This window comes from Siphateles boraxobius, unplaced genomic scaffold, assembly GCF_051911475.1.
Source record: "Siphateles boraxobius isolate OS27281-9 unplaced genomic scaffold, OSU_SipBor_1 2, whole genome shotgun sequence".
Lineage (NCBI taxonomy): Eukaryota > Metazoa > Chordata > Actinopteri > Cypriniformes > Leuciscidae > Siphateles > Siphateles boraxobius.
In genome coordinates, this window is record NW_027508810.1 from 18,215,628 (window position 1) to 18,228,543 (window position 12,916).

Genomic DNA, 12,916 nt, shown 5'->3' on the forward strand with positions numbered 1-12,916 from the left:
CTGACACACCAGTGTGTGAAACGGCTCAAATTGTACCATGTAGTCTGACTGGAAATGATCTTTCTGTTGCTAATATTTCTTACAGCTGCAATCTGTTGTACTGTGTGCTGGTCCTAAAGCAGTAAGTATGACGTGTGAGGAGACAAACCCTGCTAGTAGACAGGTTAAACCGGTGTTCTGTATGCATTGTAGGAAGATTAGATTGGCACATAGTTAGTATAAAACTCTATATGCATCTTGTGTATTATAGTGCTTGATAAGTCTAACTCTCCAAAAGTATTTAACTTCAGTGTGTAAATCTGTTTGTGTCAATGATGCATCAAAATATTTGGTTTGTCGAGGAAAAATGTGCTACTAGTGATTTGGATGTATGATTTTTGCTGTGCACACTACAGGGAATAAAGTGTTTTATACTTGCGACCAATAAAAACATTATACAAATATTATAAATGTGTAAAATATTATCCTGTGAAATATACACTAAAGTTTGTTCTACCATCAGAGTACTTTTAGATATATATACACAATAGATGCACTGAAAACAATTTGTAGAAACAATTTTCTCTCAGAAACTGCTAGTAAATTTCACAATTAAGTTTAAAGAAATGGCAAGTATGACATTTAATTAAACATGACATTTTGAAGTAGAAAGACTGAAATAGTTTCTTGAAAAATATACTCCAGTGTTTAATTTACAACTCTGAAGAATCGTTTTTTTAAAAAATTTTTAAGTGGATCTTATAACGCAATGATTTTCAGTCATGGTTCATTTGGTATATTCTCTCTTAATTAACACCTGATTGGGTGTCCCAGACCAGAATTGAAAACCAATGCTATAATGGAACCTCTAGCATTCCCTTGTGGTCCCCTAAGGGTCCCTGGCAGTGTTGTTATTGTTTACTAATACTATTAAAAATCATTTAATGAAATAAATTAATGAAAATTTAATGAAATAAATGAAAATATAAATATTACATTAAACATGTAAGCAAATATATTAAGAAAGGTTGCCTTGGCACTCAAATAAATACATTCAGGTTACGTACTGGAATCGCTCAGTTTTTTTGTACTAAAATTACTAAAACTAAAACTGAAATAAAAACAAATGGAAGCTCTATGTAGAAATGTTAACTGAAAATTACCACATAAAAAAATTACTAAAAACTACACTGTAAAACAAATTGTTGGTTTAACCTAAAAAAGTAATTTACCTGGTTGCCTTAATTTTCAGGTTCTTGGAAATTAAATTTTTTAATTAATACAACGGAGATTGGTCTAATCAACAGATACGCAAAATATTAATTAATCTGAACCACATTAACTAAGTTCTAAGTTGATTTGACAAAAGAAAGTTTTGATAACAAATCATAAATAATTTTTTACAGTGCATAAATTTTCCATGATGAAAACTGAAAATCTAAAAGTTTATTCAAAATTATTAATAGTAATATAAACAATACTAAAATAACACTAGTCCCTGAACCCAAGTTTGAAAACCACTGTCTTAAATTGCATGTAATCAACTTCTCACAACTCCATAGTATCATACTATGCAACTTATGCACAGTTAAGCACACCTCACATTTCTATTACAAAAGTCTACTTCTTTGTATTGTTGTATTGTCTGGACTAGTCAAATTTTGTCTTACTGTATTGTAGTTGGTGTTAGTGTAAATATGTCCTTTTCAGACGCAGAATGCTAAGTGTAGCAAATTTCCCCCGAGAGGGAATGTACTGTACCTGTGATTAGATGTACCATTACAGTGATGTATTAGCCAAACATTAGTATAGCAGGTCTACATTGCAGGAGAGAGTGGTGGAGGAGAGCCACGGTGACCCTATTAATAGCTCTATGCAGTGGCCTGTGGATCCGACCAATCTGCTGCAGGCTGAGCATAGTGAGGCACTTTTACAGGACCCAAGTCATCCGCAATTTATGGGAGCAACCAAATTTATTGCTGTATGGCTGTGTGCCTGCGGGAATGGAGAAAGCACAGTCCGTCATAGTAAACAACTGAGATCCTACAGTGTGACATGGCTTACAGTGGGGATCATATTTTTACAATCTGAGAAGCAACAGTCGCAAAGATAAACAGATAGTCCCATCGCCAAACTCACAGCATTGGCTGAGCCAATGTTGCTGTTGGGTTGGTCAAACAGTTTCCTGATTTGTTTTGTGGCATTAATAGCACAGAAATTCCACACTTTACTTTTTGAAACTAGAGATAGCTGTTTAGTTTTATATGCTCATTTAACCTCTGTGCTGTTCATTTCAAGTTCTCCTTGTCATCTTTTGTAACCCTGCTTGTTCTCTTGTCCTGTACAGGTGTCCGTACCTGGCAGTGCACCTGTCTCCGGCCATCCCTGTGTTTGCAGTGTTGCTCTTTGTCTTCGTAATGGCCATGCTGCTCAGAACCAGCTTCAGTGACCCAGGGGTGCTGCCACGGGCATTGCCGGAGGAGGCCAACTTCATTGAGATGGAGATCGGTGAGTGTGAGGCTGACTGAGTTCAGGGAAGGGTATTTGAGGTTTAATGCCATAGTTTGAACCCTTAGTGCCGTCTGCGGTTGTTTTGACCCAGCGAGGGAAAGAACATGTATAGTGTAGCAGGCGTGTGGCGTAAGTGGGACGGTATAAGCCCAGACCTGCTTATTAATTTATTGTTTTTTTTTTGCGATTAAAAAGCTGAGTGCGTTGGACCATGAACTCTGAGTTCATCTGGGAAACATTGTGTTCTTCTTGACTTCAAGATTGATGGACTGTAAATACTGTATAATTGCCCCCTACCAATATCTGATGTTCTTGATGCTTCTCTGCTGCACTCCATTACACAATACACGGTTTGTTGTTTGGATGACAAAAAGATTTAAGTTATATTTTTAGGCTGGTCTGCCTCAGCAGTCTATAACTGTACTCGTCAATGTCAAAATTATTGAGATGGCCAAACAAATCAAAGAATTTCTTCTTCTTTTTTTTAAATTTATTATAATAAATTCTGGTTCTTTTAATTATCTTTTCTTTATTCTCTTAAATTCCTTTATTTCATTCCTTTAAATAAATATACCCCCCCCCCCCCCCCCAAAAAATGCAGTCACTAAAGTGCTATATTCAAAGTTATTTGTTGGCTTTGTGTGAGGAACAAACCAAGATTTGAATCGTTATTCACTGGAAACTTTCCCCTAAATGTAACCACTCTTATTTGTACATGTATATATTCATCTTGCCAACTCAAGATGCAACGTACCAATTTTTACATTATTTGTTCTCCTAAGTCTCTTAAAAAATTGATCCACATAATTCTGAATATGCACAAGTGAGATTTCACAGCTACAGTGGACTTGAGCTGCACTAGGATAGTGCAAGTTTGAGTCTTATCCATGCATTTCTGATCCAACCACATTCCTGCCTCTCTCTCTCCCTCTACACTTTCCTGTTTTTCTTCACTTTAGTATTCATCAAAGGCAAAAAAAGTAAAATAAAAACCAGATATTTTTCACATGACTGGTGCACACCCACACAATTGGACAACTGCCTTGAACAGAAACCAGTGTTATCACTATACTGAGTGAAAGTTATATCTTTTGCAGTGGTGTTTAGCAGAAAACGTTAAGGCTCATTCAATTCCTAGGACTTACCGGAGACATTTGTCTTGTCTTTTTTTAAATGGCAAGGATTTTGGACTTAAATTATCTACTCAAACATTCATTGTTAAAGGGTGATAGAAATTGCCGTAGTAGAATGCTTTAGACCTTTTTCAGTCGTCTTCCTCAGTGATTCAAGTGAACTGAAATGCCCATTGTATTTTATTGCAAAAAAAAGAGAGAGAGAAAGGCAAAATACCCATTTACCCTGCAGCAAAAATATAAATGTTAAGAAAATAGGACTATAATAAGGAATTAATGTGTATTTATAGTTTATTTTTGCAAACTTGTCCTACTTTGAATGTCACAAAGGTTAATGTCACTCCGTCTGACTAATTAAATGCAATTAGATTAGATTAACTTGCCGCTGTCATCTTGATAATTTCGCTTCTAGTGATTCATTTGTGTGGTTGTGGCTCTGTGGGAATAGTGCCTTGTCTAGTTCAGTCACCAGTGTGTCACCGTTCCCTGTACTGATTATAAGATCTGGGCTACAGTTAAGATGAATTCTCCCTACACTCTCCACCCTCTCTTCTCTCTGTTCCACCTCCCTCATCCCAACTCCCCTCCCTGGATTTCTCTTTGTGTAACCTCCGTTACACATCAGCACCTCTGCTGATGCTCAGAGGTGCCTTTGGGCGCTGCAGCATTTGTTATTATTGATGTTCAATAAACCAGGACATCATTTCCTTTAACCCTGATTACTCACAGTAACCTCTTGTATTATTAAATATACACTATCCCCTATTTTCACTAATTTTGTGGAACTCTCAAAAGCTCTCTCTAATAGGCTTGTGTTGTTGTATACTGGTACTAAAGAAATTAAATGGTACAAAAAATATACAGCACTATGATAACATCGTATTGCAAATTCAGGAATAGAAGCATAACAATTAATACATTTAAACGAATGTCGAAGTTTAGAAACATCTAAAAAACATGTCCAGTATGAACAGCTCCTAAGTTAGTGGTTTTCAACCCTCTTTGTTGATATTGGAAGGCCCTATGACTTTTCCAGTTGTTTGTGATTTACTGGATAAGGATTAAAGATAAAGATTTTTTTCAAGGTCACTTGAATTAATTTGAAATAATTTAAGTAGTTTAATTTGATTGACAATTCTTTTACAAATTTATTAGATCTTTTTCATTCTGTAATTTAAGTCAAAGTCAGTAGTTTAAGTTAAATTGATTTAAATCATTTTATTTTGTACATTGAGGCGACAGAGACATTTTTTTAGAATGACATTTTTGAAGAAAGTAGTATGTGGTATTATAGCTGGTAAGTAAAAAGGAACTAAATGCATTAAAATAACAACACATTTTTTTCACAAATTATTTACATCGAATTGTTGAATGTGTTGAAAGCCGTGGTTTAATTTCAATTCACCAGTCACTCAAGGCTGTTTTTCTATTTTTTATTTTTTTATTTGAGGCTGTTATCGTACCAAAGCCAAAATGTTTGTATTGATTCAACTGTACCCTCTTAAAACAGGGCAGTTATATTTGAGTACTGCAGCAGGGAAGAGCAAAGATTGATTTCTACAAATTTCCTCTGCCGTCTATGCTCGATTTCAAAATCGCAGCTTTAATATGCTATTTTTAGATGAATGTCTGTGTTACTGATTAAAAGTGGCTAATGCTGGATCAGATGCAAGTACGGATGTGCAGTTTTAGCCAACCCTGGCATGTGGATTAAGAGGCAGTGTAGTTCTGCCTCCTGAGCAAACGCTAATGCAGCCACTTCCCCGGAGTATAAAAGTACAGAGCTGACAAATATAAGGAAATAAAATGACTTTTTCCACTGCATAATGAAATTCAAGTCTTGTAATGTAGACAAATGCTTTGCCTTCATTATTGTCGCTATCAGAACAGATGAAAATTAGTCATTTTGAGAAAATGCAAATAAAGGAGAGGGAGTAGAAAAGATGAAATACTTATATCAGTGATCTGGATCTGCATTCCAAGTATTCAGATCCAAGCAATCATGAAAAAGTTTTAATTTTGTTTTGTGTTAATATGTACATCCCCGGTGCCGATAGCCTTGTGGGCAGTGCGGTGACATATAGCCAAGTTCAAATCCCGGCTCGTGGACCTTTCCTGATTCCGTCCTCCCTCTCTCTCTCTCTCACCTCGCATCCTGTCCACTTTATACTATCCTATCATAATAAAGGCAAAAATAACCAAAATAATTTATTTTATTTAATATGTACACCTCAGAATTTATTGCATGCCTTTTGCATTGGTCAACTGCATAATTTTGTGGTCAAATATTTTTATATAATGATCACCAAACAGTAAATAAAATAAAATCATGATAATTTAAATGAATATTTCATGTAGATTTGATCTTTACTACTCTTAAAGGTTTATTTTGTGATAATGACTGGCTTAAAGGGTTAGTTCACCCAAAAATGAAAATTATGTCATTAATGTCTCACCCTCATGTCGTTCCAAGCCCGTAAGACCTCCGTTCATCTTCGGAACACAGTTTAAGATATTTTAGATTTAGTCCGAGAGTTTTCTGTCCCTCCATTGAAAATCTATGTACGGTATACTGTCCTTGTCCAGAAAGGAAATAAAGACATCATCAAAGTAGTCCATGTGACCTCAGTGGGTTAGTTTGAATTTTTTGAAGCATCGAAAATACATTTTGTTCCAAAAATAACAAAAACGACGACTTAATTCAGCATTGTATTCTCTTCCGGTTCTGTTGTCAATCCGCGTTCACGAGGCCAGTGACGCTGCTGACGTAAGACGCTGCTGACGTGTATCTGGTGCGTCCGTGTATTCAGGTTCAAATAAATATGTCTGGTTAAAAAAAAATGCAAGTCTTCCCCTGTGTCGAAATCCTTAGACATGTTTGCAAAGATTGTTTTATTTACAGCGTGCGTCTCCCTCAGACTGTAAACAAAGCTCGGGCGCACCAGATAACACGTCAGCTCGTCTTACGTCAGCGGACTCATGAACGCGGATTGACAACAGAACCGGAAGAGAATACAATGCTGAATAAAGTCGTCGTTTTTGTTATTTTTGGAACAAAATGTATTTTCGATGCTTCAAAACATTCTAACTAACCCACTGAGGTCACATGGACTACTTTGATGATGTCTTTATTGCCTTTCTGGACAAGGACAGTATACCGTACATAGATTTTCAATGGAGGGACAGAAAACTCTCGGACTGAATCTAAAATGTCTTAAACTGTGTTCCGAAGATGAACGGAGGTCCTACGGGCTTGGAACGACATGAGGGGGAGTCATTAATGACATAATTTTCATTTTTGGGTGAACTAACCCTTTAACCCTTTTCATGTTTTTCCTTTAAAATCCAATTTTTTAAAGATTGTGGTAAATCATTACTCTAAGAAGAGCATTTTAATCTCTTTCATCTTAACATTTAACTTTTGTGCAAAAATCATTATGCTTTAACTGTTGTATTTGAGGATGACCTATTCCTATAAAGTGTCTTGTGTCATTGAGTCATACTACCTGGAGTACACTTGAGCCTTGTGAGTCCTCCATCAGTGGCTGCGCTGTGTGTCATGCATATGGAGAGCTTGGCTGCCACGTTTATTGTTTCTACCCAACTCTTGCAGAAGCAGCCAATGGGAACGTCTTGGCTGGACAGCGGCCTCCACCTCGTATCAAGAATGTGCAAATTAACAACCAGATCGTCAAGCTGAAGTACTGCTACACCTGCAAGATCTTCAGACCCCCTCGTGCTTCCCACTGCAGCATCTGTGACAACTGTGTTGGTGAGTGTTTGAAACCTTTAACCAGCTATGAATGGTACCTCAAATAGTGTGACTTTTTCGTTTCAAAAACATTTGTCATTATTTAACTTCCATATACTTTTTTCGAAATTACTGAATTTTGGTAGTCAGTAATTAAAAAGAAAAAAAGAAATAAATACTTTTATTCAACAAGGATGCATTACACTGACTGATCAAGAGTTACAATTATAGTCAAGTCACCTTTATTTATTTATCACTTTATACAATGCTGATTATTTCAAAGCAGCTTTACTGTGTCACTGTGTTTATAAGTGTTACTCGTTTATAATATTACAAAAGATTGATATATTTTAAATACTATAAATGCTGCTCTTTTGAATTTTCTGTTCATCAAAAAACATTGATAACCAACATTGATAATAATACAAATTTTTTCTTGAGTACCAAATCAGCATATTAGAATAATTTCTGAAGGGTCATGTGACAAAAAAAAAATTAGTTTTACATTCGCACACTGATCTCACCATCACGAGTCCATCTGTGATAACATGAAGAAACAGAAAAAAAAGAGACAGACTAAATCCAGAAGAACTGCAGCAACTGCAAGACGCTTGAAGAAACTGCAAAGCTCCCTGAAAAACTATGTTCAAGTGTACCTGGACAAAAGCTGTTTGAAACACAAAGGTTGGTCACACCAGATATTGATTTAATTTAGTTAATCTTTAATATATATATAAAATCTATTTATGATATTATTTTTGAAAGCATCCTCACTTTACAGCATTTCTGCACAAGTGCCTAAAACTTTTCTCAGTACTGTAGCTTTGCAGGTAAGTTTCTTCAAGTGTCTTGGAGACATTGCCGCAATTCTTCTGGATTTAGTCCGTCTCAGTTTTTTCAGTTTCTTCATGTAATCACAGACGGACTCATGATGGTGAGATCCGATCTCCGTGTGGATCATACCGGCTGTTGTCAGACTCCTTGTGCATACAAAAATCTCACCGGATTATGAAAATTAAAGGCAAAAGGAATGTTTGTACATGTAAACTGATATTTCCTACTGACAGACTACAGCAAAAGATATAAATAATTGGCTTATCTTGTGTGAAAATACTAACGTGACTAAGACTTTTGCACAGTACTGTATATACTATATGTAATGCTGTTTATATATAATTTTCTCTTTTTTACTATGTCTACACACAAGAATTCTTATCTTTGATATAGTTGCACCTGTACGTGCCACTTGACTCTCCAGTATAATAGTGAATTGTTGAGAGATGAGTCAGACACACATATGCTTATATCAGAGAGTTCAGCGATGGCTCAGTTTTGCTCTCTTTGCACAGTCATCCTGAACACAGGGCCGTTTGTTTGGGCGGCCTGCACCTGCCGCACATACAGTCTCTGATTTGGGTACCATCTCCAGATATTTTTAGCAGCCTAAAATACCTGCCCGTCTTTGTCAGAAGATCCACCATCACTGTTAGAATGTAGAAACTGACTTTCAGGCTTTCACAAATTGTTATGAGAAAGTTTGTTTGTAAAGTCTCAAGATTCTGTGTGTCTTCCCTCAGACCGGTTTGACCATCATTGTCCCTGGGTCGGAAACTGCGTAGGAAAGAGGAATTACCGATATTTCTACCTGTTTACACTCTCGCTGTCTCTACTCACCATCTATATCTTCGCCTTCGACATCGTCCATGTGGTTCTACGTGAGTATCACAGCAAGAAAATGTGTTTGTGTGTGAGTGTATAGGTGTGATTCAAGATTCAAAGGTTTTTATTTGTCACATACTCATACAAGATGTGCAGTGAAATGTTTTTGTGACGTACTGTACTTCTGTGCTCAATTGAAGTAGAAAATAAAAATACAATAAAAACACCATAGATACAATACAATAAAGTTATAGCGGAAGTTATAATTAAGTTACTATTAAATGATAATTAAATTATGCTTATGACTATTTTACATGTGCAATAGTAATGCAGTCAGTGTGCAATGGTTAAAAATAAAAATTCATATTTTGTCTATGAATTAAAACTAGACAGGCAAATGTACAAATGTTAAAATTGAGTGACTGGGTTAAAAATGTTGAAAGTGTATTCGAAATTAAAAAGTGTTCAGAGTGCAGAGTTCAAGGCTCTGATTGCCGCAGGGAAAAAACTGTTCCTCATCCTCTCTGTACGTGTTTTATGGCAGCGCAGACGTCTACCTGACCTGAGGGTTACGAACAGTTTATTGCAAGGGTGATGGGGGTCCTTGATAATCCTTCTGGCCCTGTTAGTACAGCGTGTGATGTATAAGTCATGCAGAGGAGGGAGTATGATGCCCATAGTCCGCTCAGCGGTCCTCACCACCCTCTGCAGAGCTCGCCGGTCCCGACAGGAGCTGTTACCGTACCAGACAGAGATGGCTCCAGTCAGTATGCTCTGTACAGCAGCATAATAAAAGGAAATCAGGATCCGTTGGGAGACCCTAAATCTCCTGAGCTGTCTGAGGTGATAAAGGCGCTGTCTTGCCTTCTTCACCACAGTATCCGTGTGTAGAGTCCATGATAAATCCTCGGAAACGTGCACTCCAAGGTATTTAAAACTGCTCACCCTCTCCACTGGTGTCCCATCTATCAGAAGAGGGGTGTAGGTCCTGCGACGTTGTGGGCAGAAGTCCACCACCATCTCCTTGGTCTTCTCCCCATTTAGCAGTAGGCTGTTGTCCTTGCACCACGTTATCAGGTCTGACACCTCATGTAGATAGGCCCGCTCGTCGTTGTTAGTGATCGGGCCCACCACAACCGTGTCGTCCGCAAATTTCACGATGGTGTTGGAGCTTTGCCTGGCGGCACAGTCGTGGGTATACAGAGAGTACAGCAAAGGACTCAGCACGCAGCCCTGAGGGACACCAGTGTTGATGATGAGGGGGTGTGATGTGTGCCCTCCTGCTCTGACAACCTGAGGCCTGGCAGTTAGGAAGTCCAGGATCCAGGCACACATTGATCGATTCAAACCCAGGTCATACAACTTAGTGGCCAGCCTGCTGGGGACTACAGTATTGAAAGCTGAACTGTAGTCTACAAACAGCAGTCTGACATAGCCCCCTCCTGCGATGTCAAGGTGGGAGAGGGTGGCGTGCATGACCTGGGAGATTGCGTCGTCTGTGGATCTGTTGGAGCGATAGGCGAACTGCAATGGATCTATGGTGGTTTGAAGAGAGGAGCAGATGTAATTCTTTATCAACCTCTCAAAGCACTTCATGACCACCGAGGTCAGTGCTACTGGACGGTAGTCGTTCATACCAGCTGGGGAGGCGTTCTTGGGCACAGGGATGATGGTGGACATCTTGAAGCATGTGGGGACTGTGGATTGTGCAAGAGAGAGATTGAATATGGAAGTGAACACTGGAGCCAGAAGGTCAGCGCAGGTCCTTATGACTCTTCCTGAAATCCTATCCGGACCTGCCGCCTTCCTGGTGTTTACCTTTTTCAGCTCCCTTCTCACGTCGTGCTCAGAAAAAACGGGGCTGAGTACTGCCTCACTTGTAGAACTCCATCTATCTGCATTAATCAGGCCCATGTTCACATTGCCAGCGTTAGTATTGCTAGATTCGAAACGTGCATAAAAGGAGTTCAGTTCGTTCACCAGCGTCACGTCTGCACTCACCATGCGGGGGCGGACCCCTTTATAGTCCGTGATCTCATGTAATCCCTGCCATATGCTTCGTGTGTCCTTTTCCTGGAATTTTGCTTCCATCTTGTCCCTGTAGCGCCGCTTAGCATCCGCTATGTCCCGCCTCAATTTGTAACGTGCAGCCTTATATTCCGTCATATCACCCGACAGCAGTCCAGCATTGTAGGTGATGGTGCGTTCTTTCAGTGCAGCACGGATGGATCTGTCGACCCACGGTTTTTGATTCGGAAAAGACTTCACCATCGCCGTGGGTACAACATCATCCATCAGTGTGACCACAAAGCTCATAACTACATCCGTAAACACACTGACATCATTGTCTGCGCTCTCCCGGAACATTTCCCAGTCCACGTCACTCAATGCGTCGCGTAGCGTCTCCTCTGATTCGGCTGTCCAGCGTCTGACCTCTCGCGTCACTACCGGCTCTCGCATCATTCTCTGTTTATAATCCGGGATTAAAAAAATGGCGTTATGATCCGATTTCCCGAAAGCTGGAATAGGAATGGATTTATACCCTTTTTTAAAGGGTGTATAGCAGTGATCTAGTGTCTTGTCATTCCTAGTGGGAAAGTTGATATGTTGGAAGAAATTAGGCAGAACTTTAAGATTTGCCTTATTAAAGTCCCCTGCCACGATAAGTGCAGCTTCCGGGTGTCTGGTCTGTAGTCCAATTGTCACGTCGTGTAACACTGACAAAGCCTTGTCGGTGTCTGCTTGTGGTGGAATGTATACTGCCGTGGAAATAACTGAGGTGAACTCACGAGGAAGAAAAAAAGGACGACACATAATCGTCAGATGTTCCAAGTGGGGCGAACAGGAACTCGAAAGGATTTTGATCTCCTTCGGGCTACACCAGTTGTTGTTTATCATGAAACAGACTCCTCCACCTCTTGTTTTACCGGACTCTTCTGTTCATCTGAGATCAGAGTGCATATGTGCATATGTATCTTTAGTGTAGACATGCAAAAACAGATTATTTGAAAGAGGGAATTAAATTTCCATGTTATCGATAACCATTTAAAATGCACTGCCGGTGCACCGGTTTAAGGATCGAGGTTTCTGGGAAAATAAGTGCCTTTAAGCGACACTCAATATGTTCTCGAATGCTGTTCTCTCCGGTGTAGTCAGCGTTTAGGATATTGGAAGAGCCTCTATGCTCTTGTAAATGTCTGCTCTCTTTGATCATCCCCTTCTCAAAGTGCATCATAGACTGCAAGGATGAGAGAGCAGCAGAATTCACATGAATGCCTGGACAATTTGCTCTGAGCCTCTGATCTCAATATCAAAGTAAAACGCATCATAACTGATATATAATTCAGTCTTTCGGTTTTTATGACACGGTTTACGTGCACAGATTTAAGTCTGAATAAATTTGCACTTACAAAATCTGCAGTCTGACTGGTTTATAGAGAATGACTCTGTATAGACAGAAATATCTGTTTACTGTGTATTACATGTACTTTAAACAAAATGACTGTGCATTCGAAAAGCAGCTTTTCGTGTCAACATTGCCATAGCAACAAGAAACTTACGAGTTTTGTCAAAGAAAGCCTTACTCACACATCATGTAGATATCGCAACCCAACAAAATGAGATCTGTCTTATTATAATAAACAAAACAGTCTACACTGCGCTGTTGCATATTTCTATTTTGACTCTCTGAAGAGTGAGGCCACTTGAAATGCACTATTGTTTTTCACAAATATCATATGTGCTTTTATTTTTCATTATGTTTTTAAATCAGTTCTGATCTTTCGCCGAATCCAGCTTGTGCTGTTTCCGATGTCTGGCCTATTGATTTAAATAATTGAACGTAATATAATTCTTACCATATGTATCTGCAGTCATCGGTCTC

The 12,916-nt window shown here is 38.7% G+C and overlaps 1 protein-coding gene across 1 annotated transcript in view; it reads left to right on the plus strand.

Moving 5' to 3' along the window:
• Positions 1-12,916, plus strand: part of zdhhc9 (zDHHC palmitoyltransferase 9) — a 28,402-nt gene that overhangs the window by 7,370 nt on the left and 8,116 nt on the right. Inside the window, exons 2-4 of the mRNA XM_077236322.1 lie at positions 2,327-2,487; positions 7,237-7,395; positions 8,952-9,089. Coding sequence (XP_077092437.1) covers positions 2,327-2,487; positions 7,237-7,395; positions 8,952-9,089 — 458 coding nt within the window. The remainder of the gene's footprint in view (positions 1-2,326; positions 2,488-7,236; positions 7,396-8,951; positions 9,090-12,916) is intronic.